General features: G+C 43.9%; 1 protein-coding gene across 1 annotated transcript in view; it reads right to left on the minus strand.

Annotated features, from left to right (window-relative positions):
• Window positions 1-464: 464 nt before the first annotated feature.
• sbf2 (SET binding factor 2) overlaps window positions 465-23,946 on the minus strand; it is a 185,299-nt gene continuing 161,817 nt past the window's right edge. Inside the window, 11 exon segments of the mRNA XM_079496397.1 lie at window positions 465-2,722; window positions 2,868-2,999; window positions 3,135-3,222; window positions 3,965-4,149; window positions 6,994-7,101; window positions 8,034-8,258; window positions 13,937-14,064; window positions 15,215-15,341; window positions 16,816-17,001; window positions 21,175-21,276; window positions 22,039-22,215. Of these exon segments, the coding sequence (XP_079352523.1) occupies window positions 2,624-2,722; window positions 2,868-2,999; window positions 3,135-3,222; window positions 3,965-4,149; window positions 6,994-7,101; window positions 8,034-8,258; window positions 13,937-14,064; window positions 15,215-15,341; window positions 16,816-17,001; window positions 21,175-21,276; window positions 22,039-22,215 (1,557 nt within the window). The 3' untranslated portion in view covers window positions 465-2,623.

Here is a 23,946-nt window from a genome sequence, read left to right on the forward strand (position 1 = left end):
GTAATTACTGAGTAATTACCTGGTAGTTACCTGGTAATTACCGTACCGTAAAATGAAGGGTTACCGAAATACGAGGTTTTTCAGAAAAATAGAAGTAAAGACATTTCTTTTTAATTTCGACGTCAGGCCTAAATGGGTTAAGGATGGACATAAAATGGTAAATGGTGCATTTACATAGCGCCTTTATCCAAGGCGCTTTACAGAGATTGTGCATTACATTCATCCATTCACACACACATTCATACACCGATTGCGGCGGAAGCCATGCAAGGTACCAACCTGCACATCGGGAGCAATTTGGGGTTCAGTGTCTTGCCTAAGGACACTTCGACATGTAGACAGGAGGAGCCGGGATTCGAACCGCCGACCCATGGATCATTGGACGACCTGCTCTACCTCTTGAGCCACAGTCCCCCCATGGATATATCTGCATGGCAAAATTAACACACATTGGACTAGAAGTTTCAAGCACTTTTGATTTATTTTCAAAAACAAAATTAAGTGTCACCAGTCACCACAAAATGGTAAAAAGTTCGGTCAAAAGTAACATGAAATCTTCCAAGTCTCTCAAAGGACTTAGATTTGCTTTGTTTTATGAAAGTTTATACAATAATGCACAGAGGAGACAAAATATGACCTTCAAACACCAAACACAACTTCCCACTGATAAACTCACTCACTTACAGTAAAAGCCCTTAAAAAGACAGACCCTGTCTGGACAAGTACAGTAAGTACAGTCGACTCCACTTCCTTGTCAAAACGGAAGCATCATTAAAGGACCACTTCACCACTTTTCAACCTATCTTCATATAATAGGTCCTCACTAATAATCTTGAAAAAATGGCGCAATTGTTTTCCACTCGGTCTGTGTCTCATAGGAGGGCTGTGGGCAGTTCAGAAACCGTCTTCCAGTGACATCATCGATGGGGAATACAAGCTAATAAAAACTGCAGGCTTTCTAGTTCTGAAAAGTTGCAATGCGAAAATGGAAGCCATCGTTCTCACGATAATGAAGATCTAAACCTTTTTGTAAAAAATTCTTGTTTAAAAAAAAATCTGCCTAATGACGGTTTCTAAACTGCCCACAGCCCTCCTATGAGACACAGACTGAGTAGGAAAAAAACGTGCCATTTTATCATGATTATTAGTGAGGACCTATTATATGAAGAGATGTTGAAAAGTGGTGAAGTGGTCCTTTAACAGGGAACAGGCTACTCAGATATTTGGACAAAATGTGTTGGTCACATTAGAGTTAAGGTTAGAAAAACATACACTCGTTCAATACATATATAAAATGAAATGACACATATTTACATAAAGTCAAGCCACCACACTTGAGTTTACACACTTTGACTCAAGGTGACTTGAAAACGGAGTTACACTTTTAATAAAAAAAAATAATTTACATAACAAGGAATGAACATTATCGTTATCCATGAGTCATAAAACATTCACAATGTTTAAACAAAATAGAGAAAACATCACATATTTAAATAGAGAACACCAGGTAACTGTTTTAAGTTTATTGTGCAAAATCTTTTCAATTAATTTGTTTGATAGAGGAAATGTACACTATAAAGTAATGCCTTTTGCCTTGCTGTCTGCATCTGTTAGAACATCAGAATTCCATAAGGAGTGCATATTATAATAGCTACGGTAAGTGCAAACAAATTGCCTTGTCGTATTGTGCATTCAAATCTCTGAGCTTTTTTTTGGCAGTTCACACTTTTCCTTAAGCAGCAACAAACTTTCCTCATAGTAAAATAGTTGATATAAATTCTATATTCTATATTTCTTTGCTTCTAAAATTGAATCCACAGTTTTGAATGGCCAGTGATATTGCTTTGATATATTTACAGCTAAAGTAGACTAAACTCGCCTTGGTAGTGCATAGTGCAATCCCCTGACGTTAAGCTTATCACATCCTTTTCATTTTCCACCCAATTTAGTTCTGCCAATCCCCCCCTTTCCCCCAAGTATTCCCTATCACTGCTGACACCCACCGGTTGGTCCTGGGGAGGTTGGTATAAAACCAAATATCCTCGGGTACACATGATGACATCACCAGTCACAACGTCTTTTCACCCGACAGTGAGGAGCAGTTCCCCCCCCCCCCCCCCCCCCCCCACGGTGGAGCACCCGCCAAACAGGCGCCCAGACCAACGTGTAGGTGTCTCTAATGCAGCGACAGAGAGAACGCTTCCCCGCCTGGCTTCCCACCTGTGAGCGCGGTCAAATGTGCTTGTTGGAGTGGCCAGCCAATATCACATCCTTTTTCATTTCCTCAATCAGTCGTCATGCTGAACGCCAAGGTATGGAACACTTGGAATAGGCTGTGCTCCATACCTGAGCTGACAGCAGAGACTCAAGTGTTCTTCATCTCAAACAAAAGCTGCAAGCCTGCCTGATACGCTGTAGAATAACAGGCATAAAGGTATATGAAAGAATGGATGGATGGATACATCCTCCACTACCAGGCACTTAGTTCACTGTGGTCCACATATTGATGTCATTTAACAGCTGAGTCATGTCTCTGCCCTCGGCTACTTGGCGGCACCTCTACAGTTAGTTTGAATGATGGTTTTGGCACCACACCCTGACCTCAGAGTTCAAGGGTCAGAGGTCATGCATCAGAGATGCAACTCTGGATCTTGTCCAGCCAGACTTGGGCGCTGGGTGCGTCTGAAGCACAGAAGTTGTAAACACGCTTGCTGGTCTTCAGCTGCAGAGACAACATTCAGCAATCATTAGATATAGACTAGACTGTCTGACACACACACACAGCTAACCTCTGAAGTAATGTTATTAAATATTGACTTTATCCCAGTTTCACTGAAGTAATGTTAATAGAAACCAGAGTTACTCACGTCAAAGAAGGCCTTTTCACTGATGTGTTTGGGAGCCCCTAGAGTCGGGGCTGCCATCAGGACTGACTCCACCTCGGCCAGATCGATGTGGCCCCTGCAGTTAGTGTCCTCACCGGTGTCATAGTACCGCAGCTACACACGCACGCACACGCACACACACACACACACACACACACACACACACACACACACACACGATTAACTAATCACTTTTACAGCAGAACGTTTTGATTTAGCTAGAACATTGTGTCTCCTACTGTAACTCACCTGGTGTTTTGTGATGTCTAACACGAACCAGCGAGGTTTCCAGGCTTTCAGCAATGCACCTCTTTTATACAAAATCCCCTCATAGGACCTGAAAAAGTAGGTAGTCGTTATAATATACTATTTGTTTTTTATCTCTAGATCACCCCATTCGACCGTTATCTCTGTATTGAATAGGCGAAATCATCCGTTATCAGCACCTTGGAATACGGCCACTGTTTCAGTATGTCATTATCACCTATTGTGGCGGGTGATAATGTCACTGATGTCAATGACGGAGGCACGCCGTGTCTGGTGTCCTTGAGCCACGTGAGGCACCGCCGAGCGAGACGCTAGCCGAGCGAGTCGCCGTGCCGAGCGTTGCAACGGCCACCAGACCCGACTCAGCGCCGTCCGAGTTACGTCCCGATAGGCAGAGAATAGTATTAGTAGCCCCTAGTTTCCATGCGCCGACAATATAGTTGGAAATGACACGTTCAGCCAAGGGTGAGTATGCCAGTATGGCCATATTGGCCGTATTCGAAGGTGCTGATAACGGATGATTTCGCCTATCCAATCCGCTGTCTAGATAGCAAGTGAGTGGCAGTAAAAAAGTTGCAACAGTGACTGAATATACTGTACTTAAACCTGATTATATCCACCACTCCAAAATGTGGGGATGTTTTGCAAATCCTTGCAGTAACTTAGATTTAGCTCATTCTGAGATAAATGTTACAGATAATTCCTTGAAGCACAGTGTAATCTTCTGAAACTAAATAGGCCCCCTGTGGTAACCAACTAAGTCAAATTCTAGAACTCCAGACAGGGATCTGTTTTTGGGGCTTTGGACTAACCGGTTCTCCTCGTTTTTTGGCGTGAACTGGTTGTAGAGCGTGGCGGCCCGGCGGTTGACTCCGTTGGCTGCGGTGGGACTGGGAGGCGGCCCGCTGTCTGGGAGGTGGAGCATGGAGCGGCGCTGGAAGGCCTGCAGGCCCGATGTGGGGATCAGCCCTGAGATGGACACGGACTGCTTACGGAGCTGCAACACACACGCACGCACGCAGACAGACAGACAGACAGACAGACCCATTAGAACCTGAGGCCGACAAATGCCTTCTAAATCAGTAATTCTCACTTTCAAGATTTTTTAAAGATGTAAAAACCAGTGGTGCTGTACTGTAGTACTGTACTGTACAAGCCCTCCTCCCTGGCCACTGTGTGTGTGTGTGTGTGTGTGTGTGTGTGACGCTGCGCATGGGGGGTGGTCTCCCCCCGGCCCGGACCTCCTGGGGGCTCGGGCTGTCAGATGATCGATGGACGATTTTTTTACACAGTCACTCACGACAGATAAAACCAGCGGGCCCCCGCGAATACCGCATCCTCCCGCAATTAACCAGATACAGAGCCTATAGCTATAGCCCATAATAGCCTACACTTTAGCAAAATATGTCTGATGAGAATGTACTGCGCTGTACAGCCTGGACTGTACAAGCACCGTGGAGTCTGTCTCACACTCTCTCCAACAGACATCCTCAGCCACGCTCCCAAAGTGGCAGCCCCTGTCAATCATTAGTAGGCTAATCACTCTGTGAGGACTGAGGAGTGCATGTGTGGAGTTCCTTTTCTCCACAACAGACTTTTTCGCTTCTAAACCCCTTGTTGCTTTTCCCTGTGTGCGTCACTCAGCAATAAGGTGAAACAGAACACAAAGATGAGTAGCCTATTTATTTTTTAACACGCAGCACTAGGGATGTCGGGGTTAACCGGCTAGCCGGTTAGCCGACCGTTAAGAAATATCCGGGTATGCTTATCAGCTTTACGGTTAATTTGCATAATAATAAATGCGTGTTCTGATCTTAAATCCCTTTTATTTTAGATCGTTTTTAGTAATAGTACAACATAAACATTACAGAGACTGTAGTTGTCACTGTACAATACTTTAAAACAGTTGTCATGTTGCACACATGCCTAAAATTGCTGTTATTTGCGCCGGCCAGCTTGTCACACTCCAGGCTGCATGAACAGCAGCGCTCGGGCGCTGTTTTCTGCCCCCGCAATGTCGTTGTCCCAAAGTTCTCTGTTGTACTTCAAATGGCTAGTTGGCTACAACGGTAGCTTTGCGGTAGTCAAAACTTAAGCGAGTGACAGCGAGACGAGATTAACACAACATGTCGACCGTATCAATGCAGAGACCTACATTATTAAATCCATGAATGGCCTGGAGGGAGAACGTTTACAGCCGCCGCAGCTTCCTCCTCCCGGCTATCAAGTTAGCCATGTGCTATCGATGTTTGAGGGTTTTCTCGTCAGCGAAAAGTCAACAAACAGAACACGGTGACATGCATGCTGATCTTCCTTAATAATAAAAAAAGGCTTAGCCCATGCGTCCAGTGGCTTTATAGATATAGGCTGCTCAGATCTGGACTGGACTTGTTTATGTTTTGGACTAGAACCGGCGGACCTCTGTACTGTAGACGTGCAGATGCATGCATGCAGATGCGATGCGTTGTTTATTGATGATTAAGCCTACAACAATTGATTTATATTGTTAAATGTTGCTTTTTTGTTTGTCTTTTTAAAAGGAGCATAAATAAATGTGTACCATTTCGTCTACCAACTTTAATTATGTAGCCTATACATGCATATTACATTTGGGGTAGCCAAAAAAAAGAAAAAAAAATCAACCAATTATCCGTTAATGACCCGGTTGGAAATTATCCGTTACCGACATCCCTATTTACACTGGCAGCCAAATCCAGCCTGAATAATATCTGAGCCACATCCAGATTGGAATCCAATTTGTCAAAATGAGTCATGTGACCATTTAAACCAATCGGATTTCAATCTCGATGTGGCACAGATCTGATTCAGGCTAGATTTGTCTGCCAGTGTAAATGGGGCCTTAGTCAGTCTCTCTCTCTCTCTGTCTCTCTCTCTCCCTCTCTCTCTCTTTCTCTCTCTCTCTGTGTTGTTGGGAGTCAGGTTCGGCGAGGCCCGGTCGTGCGGTCTTCCCCCGGCCCGGTCAAAGTAGTTCCGCCCCTGACTCTGCGCAACAGTGCCATCCAGTGGAATTAGTGAGGTATTTCAGATTTTCATGCTCAGACGGACAGACAGACACAGGGACACTCATAGCTACGCAATGGAGTCGCTGCACCACTCAAAGAAATCATACTCGTGTGAAGTGAGGGGTGCTCCTCTCATTATCATCACCTAATCAAATCATCACATTCTGTGCTACAAACACACAAAGCTGTGCATGGGAGGGGATAGCGCGTAGTAGCGCCCCTCAAAAATAGCAAACTCGCTGTGAGTCTTATATACGTCTTCAGACTAGAAGTATATGGCAACAGATCTACAAGCTCATGTTATGAGCATGCAGATCTGATATTTTCACTTTTTTATTTTGTATTTGAACAACATTTAAAACATATGGAATATGGACTCTAGGATTAATGACATTAAAAGATACAGAATGCAATGAAAACATTTTATGTCAGAAGTTGAAGCTAAAACCCTGAGGAAGACCACTTGTTGGCCGAAACTAGTACGGTCTTGGACTTCATGTTGCCAGAGAGTGATGTCAGTGATCTATGACATATTTATGACCTCATTTTATGACTACAAATGTGGGCAAGGTTTCAGCCTGATTGTAAAGTTAAATATTTCAGAGAATATAAAACTATGTGGGGGGAAAACACACACGTTTGTATTACTATACTTGTGAGGACATTGAAAATAGCCAACAGTATCAAATCTACAAGCTCACGTGTTGTGAGCTTGTGTGTTGTGTGCACACGCACACGCACACACACACACACACACACACACACACACACGGTATTGTGTTATGATGGTCGTCGTCGTCATGTCTGTCAACACTCACATTTCCCTCTTGCTTGAGGTCTTCCTGAATGCTGACTCGGACTCTCTCCAGCGTGGCCTGCCACCTCTCTGGCGCCTGGCTCAGCTCAGCCTCCAGCTTCTCAACGTCCTGAAAGAATTGGAATGGAGGCTGTAGCAGAACAATGCTTTTCTAAGGGGGCACCTGACCTGGGGGGCCGGTTTGAAAGAGAGGAAAATGAGAGACCAAATATAATCGCTGCTGTACGTCCATATCTTAACTTTTGTTTTTTCTTTCGTAAATTAAAGCCCTACATGATCATACTACAGCAGTGGTTTTCAACCAGTGGTTTTTCCCTACCTAATTTAGAACCAAATTAACACCTTGAGGGCTCGGGCCTATTTAATCCATTAATAAAATGTGCCCATCATTTATAGCGCCCGGACCACTTTTACCGGCAGACCGGAAGTTGTTGTGAATGTCTGTGTAGCAGCTAACAATAGCCACACCACTCTAGAGTCGATCGACAACGGGAGGTAAGAATAAATCTATCGCGACTAGCGACTGGACCGCGGAGGGCCGTCTAACATAGGATCTTTTTTCATAATTAGACGGGATGATTTAGATCGCGTTTTAAGATTTTCGTTTTCGTCCGCTAAACAGGCAGGGAACATTTTCGATGACGTGTCACTGTTGTGCAACAAGCGCTCCTAGGCTGTGGAGCGATGCGACCGGTTTTGATATCATTAATCTCCGTCCTATTTATCAATCTCCGTCTCGGGCAACTGCCCGTGCACTTGAACTTGACGGAGATCTCCGTCTGGGGCCATTAAACTGTTAATTGGTTTAGATTCCTAAAAGTTTGTTCTGGAACCAAATACAAAAACCTCTTCTTGCCCTGAAGTGGGAACCAAAGTGGGCGTGTCAGTACTCAGGTCGGAAGATGCAGATGTGATATAAACCATCATGAAAAAGAAGAAAAAGAGAACGGAACCAGTCCTAGAACCAAAGTTATTTCGGTGGGAAAGGGACCACTGACAACAACAAACACTGTACACTAAGCAGGAGTTTGAGGCACTTACAGCCATCAGCTTGGTAATGGCGTCCGGCTGAGCGCGGCTCACACTGCTGTAGCAGGGCCAAACGATCCTCCTCTTGCTGGTGGAGATGGTGTGCGTCTCCTCCATGCTGTCTGAGCGTGCCGTGGTCATCCTCCAGTCGTAGCAGGGACCAGTGGACAGCGTCTCATCCGTGAAGTAATCCCACTTGGTGAGGCTGGGGACGCTGATACAGGGCTTCAGCATGGCCTACGGGACGGGAAGGTTTCATTAATCCATTGAGACCTGGAACGCATCCATGTCACGTTAGCGTTTAACCACATTAACCATTAACCCATTTTGGGGCGGGAACCCGTTTTGGTGTTTTAAACATTGTTATAATTTAGCTATTGAAAAATAGCAGATCTACAAGCTCATAGCGCGCCACCGAGTGGCGCGCTATGAACTTGTAGGTCTGCTATTTTTGAAAAATCGTTAAAATGTGCCTCAAATCTTTCCGAAAATTGTCATGATTTAGAAAACTTTTTTTTTAAAATTTCGACGTCAGGCCTGAATGGGTTAAGCATCCGGTGGAGACAGAGTACAGTAGACCGTACTGTAAAACAGTTTTTTTTAAAGATTTATTTTATTGATAGGGAACAGTAGACAGACAGGAAAGGGGGAGAGAGATGGGGAGTGACACACGGCAAAGGCCGTCAGGCTCGGGAGTCGAACCCGCGGCATGCCGTCCGGCTGGCTTGGCAGCCTAGTAGCCCAGCCCAGACGGTTGAGCTAACCGTCTAGGTGCCCAGACGGTTGAGCTAACCGTCCGGAACAGAAAGTTTAACATTTTAATTTAGCCTGGGTTGGATACCCGAGCACACACATTTGTTACACAAATTTCCACCTTGGCAATATTGGCCCAGCAGCACAACCACAGTCATACCGTTGTTCTGACTGGCGCCACTGGGGTTATGTGCCTTCAACAACCAGGTGTTTGAGGTTGAGGGTTATGTGCCTTCAACAACCAGGTGTTTGAGGTCGAGGGTTTGTTATGTGCCTTCAACAACCAGGTGTTGAGGTCGAGGGTTATGTGCCTTCAACAACCAGGTGTTTGAGGTCGAGGGTTATGTGCCTTCAACAACCAGGTGTTTGAGGTCGAGGGTTATGTGCCTTCAACAACCAGGTGTTTGAGGTCGAGGGTTATGTGCCTTCAACAACCAGGTGTTTGAGGTCGAGGGTTATGTGCCTTCAACAACCAGGTGTTTGAGGTCGAGGGTTATGTGCCTTCAACAACCAGGTGTTTGAGGTCGAGGGTTATGTGCCTTCAACAACCAGGTGTTTGAGGTCGAGGGTTATGTGCCTTCAACAACCAGGTGTTTGAGGTCGAGGGTTATGTGCCTTCAACAACCAGGTGTTTGAGGTCGAGGGTTATGTGCCTTCAACAACCAGGTGTTTGAGGTCGAGGGAGCGGTGAGTGGGTTGATCAAACCGGCATCATTCTAATAATTAGGTCCCCACTCCTTTGGGGTATTTGTCACTGTATATACTGTAGGCACATACAGTGAAATGTGCCCTCTGCCTTTACGGTCAATAGCATGTTCCACTATGCTGTAGGGCAGTCCATACGCTGCCCCATCAAGTAGATGTTTTATTGGCTGACAGAGAAAAAGCTAAGATTATTTATACCATAGTGGAGTGAAAAAAAAGTCCACATGTTTAGGAATGACAATAATAAACCCTTGATACCATATAATAATAAAAACTCTCCCTTGAGAGGATTCTCAAGGGAGAGTTTTTAAGCCAATGGGAGAGCATGTGCCCAACTGGAACTCGGCACTTCTGAAGTGCCCAGTCGGGGTTTACAAACACGCAGGCCGTTACTGCTGCCTGATTTATACATCCCTAGAAAATGGGTCACTATCACCAACATGTGGGTAAACATCCTTCCCACAGACAACTAGGCACTAGTTCGTTTGGGAATTGGATGGAGGCAAGAGAGATGCTTCCTTTATGACCAGAACATTCCTTCCAAAACAATAATAATAAAAAATATTACTTTATTCCAGAGCTCAGACTACATTTCATGGGTTTGGCAATCCCTTGATTTCTTTTAACCCAAAGGTTGCCAAGAGGAAGGGCTGATAGAGGGACCAATTGGAAGGCAGAAAGCAGTAATAGAGAACATAAATTCTTAGAAAGAACTTAAATTGGCAGAAAAAAACGAGGCAGGCAAAATTGGCACATAGACAGCGTCAGGAGGATGCGTTTAATGCCAATGATCACAAAAGGCATGGGATACTATGAAATCTATGACAGGAATGTCAACCCCAACGAAACCTATTGTGACAGAAAATGAACTTGGTTTTTCTAATGACCTAAATACCTTTTTCGCCAGATTTGAATCATTGGACAATTCCTCAAAGTGCACTGACATACTGAAGGCTGTAACACCTGCCGCCTCAGACATAATTACCATCACTGTAGAGGATGTAAGGAAAGTGTTTCAGTGTACTAACACAAGGAAAGCTAATGGGCCAGATGAATGCAGTGCTTTTCTCCTCAAAAACTTTGCATCTGAGTTAGCTCCAGTGTGGCAACCAATATTCCAAACCTCTGTAGACACTAAGGCTGTCCCCAAACATTCAAGGTTCGAATGTTCGCTCGTTAGGGTTGGCACTCGAATCTTAATTAATGGGATTGAACCATTCGTTTTTTTTATTTAAATTTTTGTATTAAATAAAAAATATTATTATTTTTTCCCTTTTTTTTATTAACTCGACTCGGCGAGAATGCGATATGAGCATGTAAAAAAAAAGTAAGTTTCTAGTGCATTCCTGTCAGAAGTTATGATTTTTTAAAGAAATATCTCCTAGTTCTGCTGTCCCATCTCCCGTGCACATTAATTTGGTGATTGGCCTGCAGCTGAGGGGATTGACCTTTCTCACCTTGTTCTGTGAGAACAAAAGAGTTCCATTGAATGGAATGTCTGACGTGTCTCACACACACACACACACACACACACACACACACACACACACACACACACACACACACACACACACACACACACACACACACACACACACACACACACACACACACACACACACACACACACACACACACACACACACACACACACACACACACACACACACACACACACACACACACACACCAGCATGATCGCTGACAGGGGGAACCGTTCTTAGCAGCCATGATATATTAGCATATGCTCTCTTCAATGCGCTTCTGAGAATAATACACAGGTGGAACAAATAACGAGCAATATATGCTGTTTTAGCTGCCTGCCAGCAAGCTCACATGAGCTTGCAGATCAGCTGTTTTCGCCGAGCCACTTGACGGGGTGTGTGTGTGTTGGGAGAGACGAGAGAGATTGATAAAGAGCAGGGGAGACGCGCTGCGCTCTGATCGAGACGGATATCTCAAAGGTTATTTCTTAAATGAATTAGAAACAAATGGTCCGGATGTTCGCTCGAAAAATCCTGCCGAAGTTCGAGTCCTAAAAAAAGGGCTAAGGTACAGCCTTAGTAGACACACACACAATTCCCCTGTCTTGGAAAACCTCACACATAAAACCACTACCCAAAATCCAATGTCCAAAAGAACATAAGGATTATAGACCCATAGCTCTCACTTCAGTGATTATGAATCACTGAATACTGTTACAACATCTTGTTAGTATAACCAAAGAAATATTCGACCCCAGTCAGTTTGCCTATAAAAAGGGTTGCGGTACAGAGGATGCGGTTGTGACACTGGTCCACTTAATTACAAAACACCTAGATAAGTCAAATAAGAATCATGCGAGAGTGCTATTCTTAGACTTTTCTTCAGCTTTCAATACAATACAGTCTGATATACTAGTGTCAAAAATGGTACAGTTGGAACTGAATCCATACTTAATTCACTGGTATGCTTCTTTTCTTACTAACAGAGTACAGAAGGTGAAAGTGAACACAACCCTCTCATCAGCATTAACTACCAATGTTGGGGCCCCCCAGGGGTGTGTGAGCTCAGCTGTACTTTTCACCCTTTATACTGACAGCTGTCGTATTGAGGAATGCCTGTCTGAATGTCGCACTGACACACCAGACCAATACATTCTAAAATACTCAGATGATACAGTTTTGATTTCTCTCCTAGATAGTTCCAGTGATCCTGGACTGCACCAACACAGAGTAAATAAGGTGGTTGAATGGAGTGATAACAACGCTCTCATCATTAACACAAAAAAGACAGAAGAGATTGTTTTTGGTACACCACCAGAGATACACGATCCCCCATTACTATTCATGGTGAACCGATCAACCAGGTATGTTCAAACAAAGCAAAGAATCTACTTTCTTCGCCGTCTAAGATCCTTCGGTGCTAGTAGACGGATTCTTCTTTTGTTTTTCACTTCTGTTATTATGAGTGTTCTTCAGTACTGTAGTACCACCTGGTATGGATGTTTGTCTGCAGCCCTAAAGTCAAAAATGCTGCAACAACTGAACATTTGTTCAAAGATTGTTGGACAACAACTTCAGAAACGTTATACATCCACGTATGATAACAGCATCCTAAGGTTAGCAAGGAATATCACCTCTAATACTAAGCATGTGTTGTATGGAGAATATAGGTTGCTACCTTCAGGAAGGAGATATGGTGTACCAGCATACAATAAGGTCAGACTAAAGAGGTCCTTTGTCCACCAGTCGACCTTGAGGCTTAATCAGGAGTCGTAGTAGCCACAGGATAATCTAAGCGGTGGATATTGCTCTTGTCTTCATGTCTTTATGTATGTAAATTGTCTTGTTCTTTGTGTTATGTCAAATGTGTGTACGTATATGTGTTCTGCATACTTGGCTGCTGTGTCGCAAGACAAATTTCAGTGTGAACTGACAATAAAGTACTATATCATATCATATCATTTTGACTTTAAATTCAAATAAATGTGTACAATTATTGTGCCAGTTCAACCCCTTTCAACCTGGTGCCATGTCATTATCGATCTAGAAGCATTTACATTTTTTTAAGCTATTTCGCAATAGGGCGCTGGAGCCAGAGGCTGGGGCTATTTCGGGGTCTCCAGCATGGTTACTTTGGTGAACCCCGAATTAACCAACACCAATGATCACAACAAGTGCTGCTCTTCCCAGCAGCAAAAGTGACAGGCAATCTATCACTATGAATGGAATCTGGGAACACAATCATGATTCATCTGGACTTCCTGAGAACAGGACAGCTGCTCAGTCTGGGTGAACCCGTCAGAGAAACAACACCATGATCCCTCGTGGGATATTGGCCATCCATACTTGACTGATGTGTGAGACCACAGCATGACTCCTAAGGCCTAGAAGGGGGTGTCTCTGCATGTGTTTACATTCCTCAACCAAGAGGATGACAGTGAATGATGTCATGGTATGATAGGCAGATCTGTCACAATTATTACATAATCGCCCGATCGCAGTTATTTGAGATGATCGCAAGTTATTTTTACATAATCGTTTCCTGTATTCGTCTGTTGAGAAAGGTTCATTCAAACATTTTGAAGAATAGCGGAAACAGCAGATCTACAAGCTCACAACACGTTGCAATGTGTCACGATGTGAGCTTCTGTCCAAACATCAGTACAGTATAAAGTAGGGATGCTCCGATCCGCCGATCACCGATTGTTTTTCTCATGACCGGCCGATACCGATATGGTCTATACCGATCTTGTGCGAAAGAGGCAAATTTGAATATTTCCAAAATTATTATAATCATGTCAAAACCCACATCAAAACTGTGTCCTACTGTGGAGATATGTGCTCCGAGGAGTACTTTTTCTAGTTATTCATGTGTCCCAAAACACAAGGCAAAGTGCTAAGTGCAATTTTTGCAACAATCTCACGGTCAAGCAAAATGTCCTGATGATAACAGGCCTAACGCTAGGAGCTCACCTCCGTCTCCGCAGGGCAGTACAGGTAGTTGAAGAACACGGGGCTTCGTCTGTGCATTCGGCTGATGCTCTCCCAGATGCAGATGCCTTTCCTGGCCTGCTTATCACCTTTGTCCTCAAACAGTGTGCCTGACAGAGGGGAGAACAAGACACGAACACACAGAGACAGGAACAAGGTCACATTTATAATTAAATATCATTGAAAAGTTATCTTTTTTTGTTTAGGGCTTTGTCGAGCGTCTACGCCAGGGATATTCAACTGGGGGCCCCCAGGGACCATTCTTGTGGCCCCTGGAGCAATTTATCAAAAAAGTATTTTGGGAGGGCTAATGAAAGTTACAGTTATGGTCTGTGTGATATGAAATGTGAGATTACCATAATCATAACCATTTTGGGCGGGAACCCCTTTTGGTATTAGCATTATGCTATTCTTTAGCTATTGAAAAATAGCAGATCTACAAACTCATAGCGCGCCACCGAGTGGCGTGCTACGAGCTTGTAGGTCTGCAGAACGACTGACATAGAAACTGTCAGGATGTAGAAGACATTTATAGAATCTGATCTCAGGTCAAAATGGGAATAATCAAAATTGTCATCCTATTCAAGGGCTTTTGGAGGGAAGAGAGACTCCAGTGTGTGTGTGTGTGTGTGTGTGTGTGTGTCTCATATACATTTTCTCTCTCTCTCTCTTTTTCTTTCCACTTTTTTTGTGGCGATACAGTATGCAATATATATATATGGGGGATTTTAGCATTGTTCTCTCTCTCTCTCTTTTCTCTACTGTTTCGGACATGGGACGGCTCGCCGGAACGAGGCCGGCACCGTGGGCGCATTCCTGTGGGACTGGAGGTTCCTGGGACCCCCCGGGGACCCCCACACGGAGTTGCACCACTCACTTCACAAGTGTGTGATTTTATTAGGACAATGTTGGAAATGATATGAATGGAATGGATATTGTGACCAAATAAAAAATAGCTTTAAAACAAAACAAGTTACTGGTACGTGACTGGGGCCATGAAGTGAACACCTTCCATCTCTTACATTCCACTCACTTGGCTCAAGAACATGCCATTAAATACAGTAGATGAAATGGAATACTTGAATGGAATGGAAACATGGAACCAGAAACCTGCATACTAATTTGATTGGGTTATCATAATTGCATGTGAATAATAAATAAATAACAGGCGCCATCCAGCCAATCAGGACAGAAGATTCACAGAGTTCAATGGATTAATACCAGATGACAGCTAAACGTCAGCACGGTGCACTGACTGACCGTGTTCTAGTCGCTCATAGTCCGAGTCCAGCAGGAAGTTCTTGAAGCGGTTGGAGATGTGGTGATAAGCCAGGAACTTCAGATAGTGCTGATTAAACTCAAATTCCAGAGGATACTGCCCCAGAATCTGCAGCGAGAGAGAGAGAGAGAGAGAGAGAGAGAGAGAGAGAGAGAGAGAGAGAGAGAGAGAGAGTCCCCTGTGTTAAGGCTACACACTTCTCCAGCACATACACTCCCAATTACTAACAGAGCAGAACCCATCCTGTCCCACAGTGATATCACCAGAGTGTCAGACACATTGTGGACAGAGCCAAGCGGACCAGAGTCTCCATTTAACGACGTACGATGGCGCCAAGTGGAGAGAAGACCTCAGCGCTCCGCCGAATATTTGGAGGCCACCTGGGTCTATTGGCAAAAACAACAGCTGTTTCGGGGATGAGGCACTTCTATTTTCAGCACTTGTCCGAACCTCCGATCCCCCCCCCCCCCCCCCCCCCTCTTTATGGCTCTCCAGCACACAGGGCCCCCACCAGGCTAGCCCTAGCAGCCAAGGCGTAGTACGTTTCAAAAAGACAAAATGCAGAAACTATGTGTTGATGTAAGTGTATGGGAGTGGGCCCGCTGGACCCCAGGAGATACAAAACACACTCTCTAAAGTTAGCATTTCAGAGTGAGCACAGTTCTCTGGACTTCAGCTGCACCCAGTATCATTCCAGTAAAAAAAATGGGTGATGCATTTTTTTTCGTTGCGTGCCATGTCGCACACCGAAAACATCTGATCTACAAGTTCGCAACGTGCTGCGATGTGACATGTTGGGAGCTTGTATATCGGCGCGCACCACATGTGCGCAACTACGTATAACTCAAGCATCAGACCTCCATCCCCCACAACCCCTATCCTAAAGCTTAAAGCTTCTGCTATGTTAAAGGAGCATTCAGTGATTTGGGTGATTTGGAAAACCACCCAGTCCGCCCCGGTAACAAAATGTGCACATGCACGCTCTACAGTGGGGGGAAGTGCAACAGGCCAACAGCATGTGCACCAAGGCCCACCCCACTCGATCATGATTGGAGGAAGGCCCCTCTCATCCTGATTGGCTTTGCCACCCGCCACCAAAACTGAAACTAGGGTTTTTTGACCCCAGGGGCTCACTGGGGACAGGGAGGAACTCCTTATATGGTCAGCACACTCTATAGTAGGGAGGATTATCCAGAAAAAAATTAAAAATAAGTGATATTTGAATTAAGTCAAATCACTGAATATACCTTTAACAGATGAAAAAGCACGAAGGGATGCTGGAAGATGCTAGCACGTAAAAGTCCTGCACCCTGACTGGGTTCATGGACCATCTGGTTAACAGCCTTCTGCACTAAGTCCTTGGCGTGCAAAACTGTCTAAATTACTTATCCGATGTGGGGATTGCAAAGTACAAAACTAAAGCGAGTGTATAGATAATGACAGCTGAGTTTCTCCACTCTACTTTTATGGAGGAATGTGATGAGCTCATGTAGTAGTACAGTCTACAGTGACTGCGTTATGTTCTCTGACTTTGCACAATTTGGGGTTTACAACATTGTCTCTAGGGTGGTTTGAGAATCACCTGATGCACACAGTCCAGGAACTGCAGAAACACGGGTGTGAAGCCACTGCCCTGGCTGGCGGGGCTGAGGTTACTGCGCTGGCTGAACTTGTGGCCAAATGACAGCCAGTCCTTCTCCAGCAACACCTGAAAACCCTCCAGGGTCCTGTAGAATGAATCGCTCAGCAGCTGCACCAAAGACACCACCTGCAGGAGGAGAACGGATTGGGAGACAAACAGAAAGACACTGAAACGGGATGTAGTGTGGAGAGAGTAAAAGATTGATTTATGCCGTCATGGGCATTATATTTGTACATATATTTGAATATACTGTATGTAGGCATGTACTGTACAGAATCTTTTGTCAGTGCATGCCACACTTTAACCCCCCCGAGAAAACGCTAATGTTACTGCCGCCAAATTATTTAATTAAATACAAATGTATGTTATGGGAGAACAGATCTTTAATTATTAAAGATCTGTTCTCCCATAACATACTGTACATTTAAATCTTTGATTGCAGACCTACCCACCAAGTGTCTGCAACTGCTTTTAAACTTGTGTTGTATCACACGGTAGGGAAACGTTTCCGTTTTGTTTTATCATTTATGTGAATATTGATGATAAAACTTTAGTTGGCCGCTGTCTCCCTCGGCCAACTAATGAGCCCCGACACGTGTGGAATGAGTGGGAAAAACAGGGCACGTTTTCCCCAGGGGGGGTCAATGAGAACATCCAGCCCTTAGTAGTGAAAAGTCCTGGTATTCACAGCCCCATTCCCCTGTCCCCCCTAGCACAGATATATGCCCCTATATAACAGATTAAGGAACGGATATAAGACAAGACAGTGTTTTTCATAGTGGGGGCAACTGGTGACACCAGGGGGGGGGGGGGCAATTGCAAAGGAGATGAGGAAAGAACATGTTTTTATTTCATAATTTCATTTCATAAAGGGCTCAGGAGGTTGAGCGACAGCCACGTGGGAAACGGAAGGTTCCCGGTTCGCTCCCCGGCTCCCCCTATAGGTGTACCTTGGTTTCCAGCACCAGTGTGTGGTTTGGGGGGTGGGGATAGTGATAGCAACATATGCTGTGATCTTGTAGATGAGCTAGCATTTCCTTGTTCCTTGTTTTTTTTTAATAAAAGTGATTTTCAATGGTTTCAATTTTCAATGTCATGGCTGTTAGAGGGTCCTTGTCATGGAAAAGGTTTGGGAATCCCTGAGATAATGAGATGCAAGGAATGAGAAAAACATAAGAGGCTCAAAAGAAAGAAACTATATAGAATAATGCTACTGTATACTGACAGCAGGTCTGCATCTTGTCTGCTGGGTGTCTTTGGGCTACGGCTGGAGGCATGGAGGTCAAAGCGTAGAGTAAACCTTGTATCTCTCCACATTTCAAATGATGTATTTTCACAAATGAATGGCCTACTTCATTATATTACAGTGTCACACAAAGTTCAATATATAAATATTGAACCAATGACAAAAGGATTAACTAAGAGCTTGTGACTAAAATCCACATTGGATTAATTGGAACAGGTTCTTTTTTCCATTCCAGTTTTGGACATACAAGGATTCAGCCCGACACCCGATATGGAGGCCGCTGCTGGCCCGTGGAGAAGATGCTGCTCTGCTTGTTAATGTGTGCCTGGCGGAGATGAACCAGCACCTCTGCTTTTAAAGACAGCGGCCCTGGGGGCCATTACAGACCACAGTAGAGTAAACACATTTGAAGGACACACTGTTGCAACACAACACATGCACATTTTAACAGGTTCGTTGTGGAAAATGTGAGCTCACTAAGCAGAAATGTGTCAAAATGCTGAGTGTAGCAGCACGGGGCAACAGAGCATTGATGCGGATAAAAAACAGACTTTTGTTTACATGCCTCTAAATCAAAACCATGCACTCGCATGAATCAAATCAGAACAAAATCAGTGACATAAGGTGTTATGGTTCGAGAGCAGTTCAGTGGGTTTTTATCAGGTCAGAAACGGCCAGTAATTCCTTGAGCCACTGGGTTTGACAGGTGTGGCTGATTCACAGATGACCCACTTCCTGACCAGTGACTAATGCACCATGCTAACTTCCTGGCTGCACTATTCCAGCTGCCTTGGGCTCAACCTCCTTTTCGCATCGTCACCCATCTCTATCTACTTATGCTTAGTCTCTTCATCGTCTCCATCTCTATCTACTTATGCTTAGTCTCTTCATCGTCTCCATCTCTATCTACTTATGCTTAGTCTCTTCATCGTCTCCATCTCTATCTACTTATGCTTAGTCTCTTCATCGTCACCCATCTCTATCTACTTATGCTTAGTCTCTTCATCGTCTCCATCTCTATCTACTTATGCTTAGTCTCTTCATCGTCTCCATCTCTATCTACTTATGCTTAGTCTCTTCATCGTCTCCATCTCTATCTACTTATGCTTAGTCTCTTCATCGTCTCCATCTCTATCTACTTATGCTTAGTCTCTTCATCGTCACCCATCTCTATCTACTTATGCTTAGTCTCTATCGTCCCCATCTCTATCTACTTATGCTTAGTCTCTTCATCGTCCCCATCTCTATCTACTTATGCTTAGTCTCTATCGTCCCCATCTCTATCTACTTATGCTTAGTCTCTTCATCGTCACCCATCTCTATCTACTTATGCTTAGTCTCTATCGTCCCCATCTCTATCTACTTATGCTTAGTCTCTTCATCGTCTCCATCTCTATCTACTTATGCTTAGTCTCTATCGTCCCCATCTCTATCTACTTATGCTTAGTCTCTTCATCGTCTCCATCTCTATCTACTTACGCTTAGTCTCTTCACCGTCTCCATCTCTATCTACTTATGCTTAGTCTCTTCATCGTCTCCATCTCTATCTACTTACGCTTAGTCTCTTCATCGTCTCCATCTCTATCTACTTATGCTTAGTCTCTTCATCGTCTCCATCTCTATCTACTTATGCTTAGTCTCTTCATCGTCTCCATCTCTATCTACTTATGCTTAGTCTCTTCATCGTCTCCATCTCTATCTACTTATGCTTAGTCTCTTCACCGTCTCCATCTCTATCTACTTATGCTTAGTCTCTTCATCGTCTCCATCTCTATCTACTTATGCTTAGTCTCTTCATCGTCTCCATCTCTATCTACTTATGCTTAGTCTCTTCATCGTCCCCATCTCTATCTACTTATGCTTAGTCTCTTCATCGTCTCCATCTCTATCTACTTATGCTTAGTCTCTTCATCGTCTCCATCTCTATCTACTTATGCTTAGTCTCTATCGTCCCCATCTCTATCTACTTATGCTTAGTCTCTTCCTCGTCTCCATCTCTATCTACTTATGCTTAGTCTCTTCATCGTCTCCCATCTCTATCTACTTATGCTTAGTCTCTTCATCGTCTCCATCTCTATCTACTTATGCTTAGTCTCTTCATCGTCTCCATCTCTATCTACTTATGCTTAGTCTCTTCATCGTCTCCATCTCTATCTACTTATGCTTAGTCTCTTCATCGTCTCCATCTCTATCTACTTATGCTTAGTCTCTATCGTCCCCATCTCTATCTACTTATGCTTAGTCTCTTCATCGTCTCCATCTCTATCTACTTATGCTTAGTCTCTTCATCGTCTCCATCTCTATCTACTTATGCTTAGTCTCTTCATCGTCTCCATCTCTATCTACTTATGCTTAGTCTCTAAAGACAGACTGTTGCCTCACAACAGGGGGCGCTGTTTTCCCGGATATTTGACGATGGGATTCTCAGATTGACTTTATGCTAGATCAGTGGTTCTGAATGTGGGGTCCTTTGGGGATGGGGGGGGGGGGGGGGGAGGGGGTTCCAAATGGAACCGCACACGTCTGTATTTGGAATTAAAAAGTTTAAGAGCCGCTGTATAGATGGGTGAAAACCCACCTTTTCAGACTCCACCATGGCCCATAGCACTTACCCTACCCCCCTTAGACAGCACTTCTTAGACTTATATAGCATTTGAAACAGACTTATAGCATGTCATGTAGACAGCACAATAAGTGCATTGTATGTAGTCATAGCACTTCATAGTATATATGTACAGCATAGTTTAGCATATATGTATAGTTTATATGTATAGTGTCATTATATAGATATGTTCTAGTTATAGTTTATATGTATAGTGTCATTATATAGATATGTTCTAGTCACGTTCTTAGCTTACGCATGTTTCGCGATAAATGCATTTTACATATGTGATGTATTCCCATGCTTTTTGTTCTTGCTTAATGTAAGTCGCTCTGGATTAAGAGCGTCTGCTAAATGCCTAAATTGTAAATTGTTATGTCTGCATGTGTTTACTACATGCACTGTGTGTGTGTGTGTGTGTGTGTGTGTGTGTGCGTGTGGTTCTTCTCACTTGCGTAGTGATGTCCCAGCCATCCTCAAGGCTGAGCAGAACAGACGAGCCACTGTCCAGGAGCTCCACCAGAATCAGAGACAGCTGCAGAATCTTGTGAAGCTGTGGGAGATGGACATGAACACACGTCACACGCACCAATGAAAATAAACATGCACACGCAGTTTGCTCACTCTGTGGCCTGATGATTATTGGCGATTATTCTCAAGCCTGACTTGTACTCTGCTGTGTGCTGTGAAGTCGCACAGGTTTTGCCACGTGCGTGACACCGCTACGCAACTACTGTAACTCAGGCTTCAGGTGACTGGCTAGCCATTTGGAAAGTGCTGATGGAGTGCTGCCCGCTGCCAAAGCAGGGTTTCCCAGAGATAACATTGTTCCAATGTCTATGACATGCTTAATGTAAGGACATAGGCTGCAGGAGGTTAATCAGATAACATCTTTGTGTACATATCCATTTCCCTTGGGAAAACGGGCTGCCGAGTGGATTTACCATGATGTGAAAGTCACACACAGGAAGATGAGTGAGACTGGAGGGCCCGGGTCACTCTCAAACAATTCTCACCCATTGACTCTCAGGGCCAAATTCACACGCTGGCCTAATTATGTCATACTCAGGAGACTGGCGTTTCCCAACCGCCCATTCACTCAATGGGACACATACGTAGCCCTACAGTATTATGTCAAAGAAATGTACGTGTGTATTTTATGCCCCATTGTACGACAACGACACAACATTGGCTTGAATATTAGTACTTGTCGTGAAACTAGGCATAAATTAGGCTCTCGGAGACAGACCGAGGGCACCGTTTTCCCTTCATTTTGCAGATGGGTTGCCAGATTGGGCCACAGATAGAGTCTCACCTGCTGGATCCATTCAGAGTCCTCCAGGGCTTTGAGGTAGGAGTCCTCCGTGTCTGTGGAGGTGGCGCTGGGAGCACAGGCCCTCAGCAGCTTCTTAAACGCAGCCTTCACCTGCCGTGTGTCTGCAAACTCTACCGGTACCAGTTCACAGTTCACAGAAGAATCCAGTTTTAAGCCCTATCAAAAATAAAGAGATGTCAATAGAATTAATTAATTAAATTATGCATTAAAAAAATACATAAAGAAATACAATTTCCATCCATCCATTGTCCAGATGCTGTGTTGACGTACGTGTCCCTTTGGTTAAAGCCAAATGGGAACACTAACATTTAGAGTATAGCTGGCTGTTTGTTAGAATACACCACCAGCTTCTTTAAGTATCTGGGATATTCAGAGGTTCAGCAATTAAGTTAGTCAGTGTTTACTGTTTTGGGCAGAGGCTGGAAAACACTGTATCTGACGCGATCCAGAGTCCTCTAGTCCCGGGGTGCCAATGACCCTTTAGCTGAGAGAGAGAGAGAGAGAGATGAAACAGCGATCCCCACAACATACTGTATAAAGTTGCGTTGCAGATTAAACTTATTCATAGAGTTCATAGACTTGTTTGACAGCACTATCAGTAGTGTTTTGTTTGTTTACACGGGATCCTTTCTGTTAAGATGTTGGATTCATGTTAATGTGTATTTTCAGACAATTAACCACTTAAACCCTCAATACACATTAAACTTGACATTTGGCTCTGTACTTGGTCTGCTCATTTTTCACTCTAAGCCAAACCTCTTCTGCGACGCATTGTGAGCTTGTAGATCGGCTATTTTCAGGCTAATATACCCCATGATCTAGTCTATATTTAGGTTATGATTTGATAACTGAAGTTATCAGTGGCTAGTTGTGTCCTGTGGATTTTATTTATGTTATGTTGAATTTCTTTATTTAACCCATTAAGACCTGGAACGCATCTGTGTCACCTTAGCTTTTAACCACTATAACCATTATTTAACTTTAGCTATTGAAAATCTGCGAAAACGTGTGCAAATCTTTGAATATATATTCTTTCACAGCAAACATTTTTAAATCGTATCTGTGCTTCTGGGGGCAACAACATATTTTCAGATGGGGGTCAATTACATAACACTTTTGGGGTCCGACTCCTTGACATTAAATAGTTTGAGAACCACTGATATAGAAACATAGGTTTTTCAGAAACCTATCATGATATAGAAGTCATTTTGTAGAATCTGGTCTCAGGTCTCTATTATATATATATATATATATATATATATATATATATATATATATATATATATACACACACACACACACAGTATATAGGGCGGAAGGAAGTTAGGAAGGAAGGTTCACTCACCTCCAGATATAAACACTTATAGAACACTAGTAAGTGCAATGACTGTGTCAGGCACATTGGTGGACACACCATGTAGGACAATGACTGTGTCAGGCACATTGGTGGACACACCATATCAGGCACATTGGTGGACACACCATGTAGGACAATGACTGTCAGTCAGGCACATTGGTGTACACACCATGTAGGACAATGACTGTGTCAGTCAGGCACATTGGTGGACACACCATGTAGGACAATGACTGTGTCAGACACATTGGTGGACACACCATGTCAGGACAATGACTGTGTCAGGCACATTGGTGGACACACCATGTCAGGACAATGACTGTGTCAGACACATTGGTGGACACACCATGTAGGACAATGACTGTGTCAGACACATTGGTGGACACACCATGTAGGACAATGACTGTGTCAGACACATTGGTGGACACACCATGTAGGACAATGACTGTGTCAGACACATTGGTGGACACACCATGTCAGGACAATGACTGTGTCAGGCACATTGGTGGACACACCATGTAGGACAATGACTG

This window comes from Electrona antarctica (genome assembly GCF_951216825.1).
Source record: "Electrona antarctica genome assembly, chromosome: 3".
Lineage (NCBI taxonomy): Eukaryota > Metazoa > Chordata > Actinopteri > Myctophiformes > Myctophidae > Electrona > Electrona antarctica.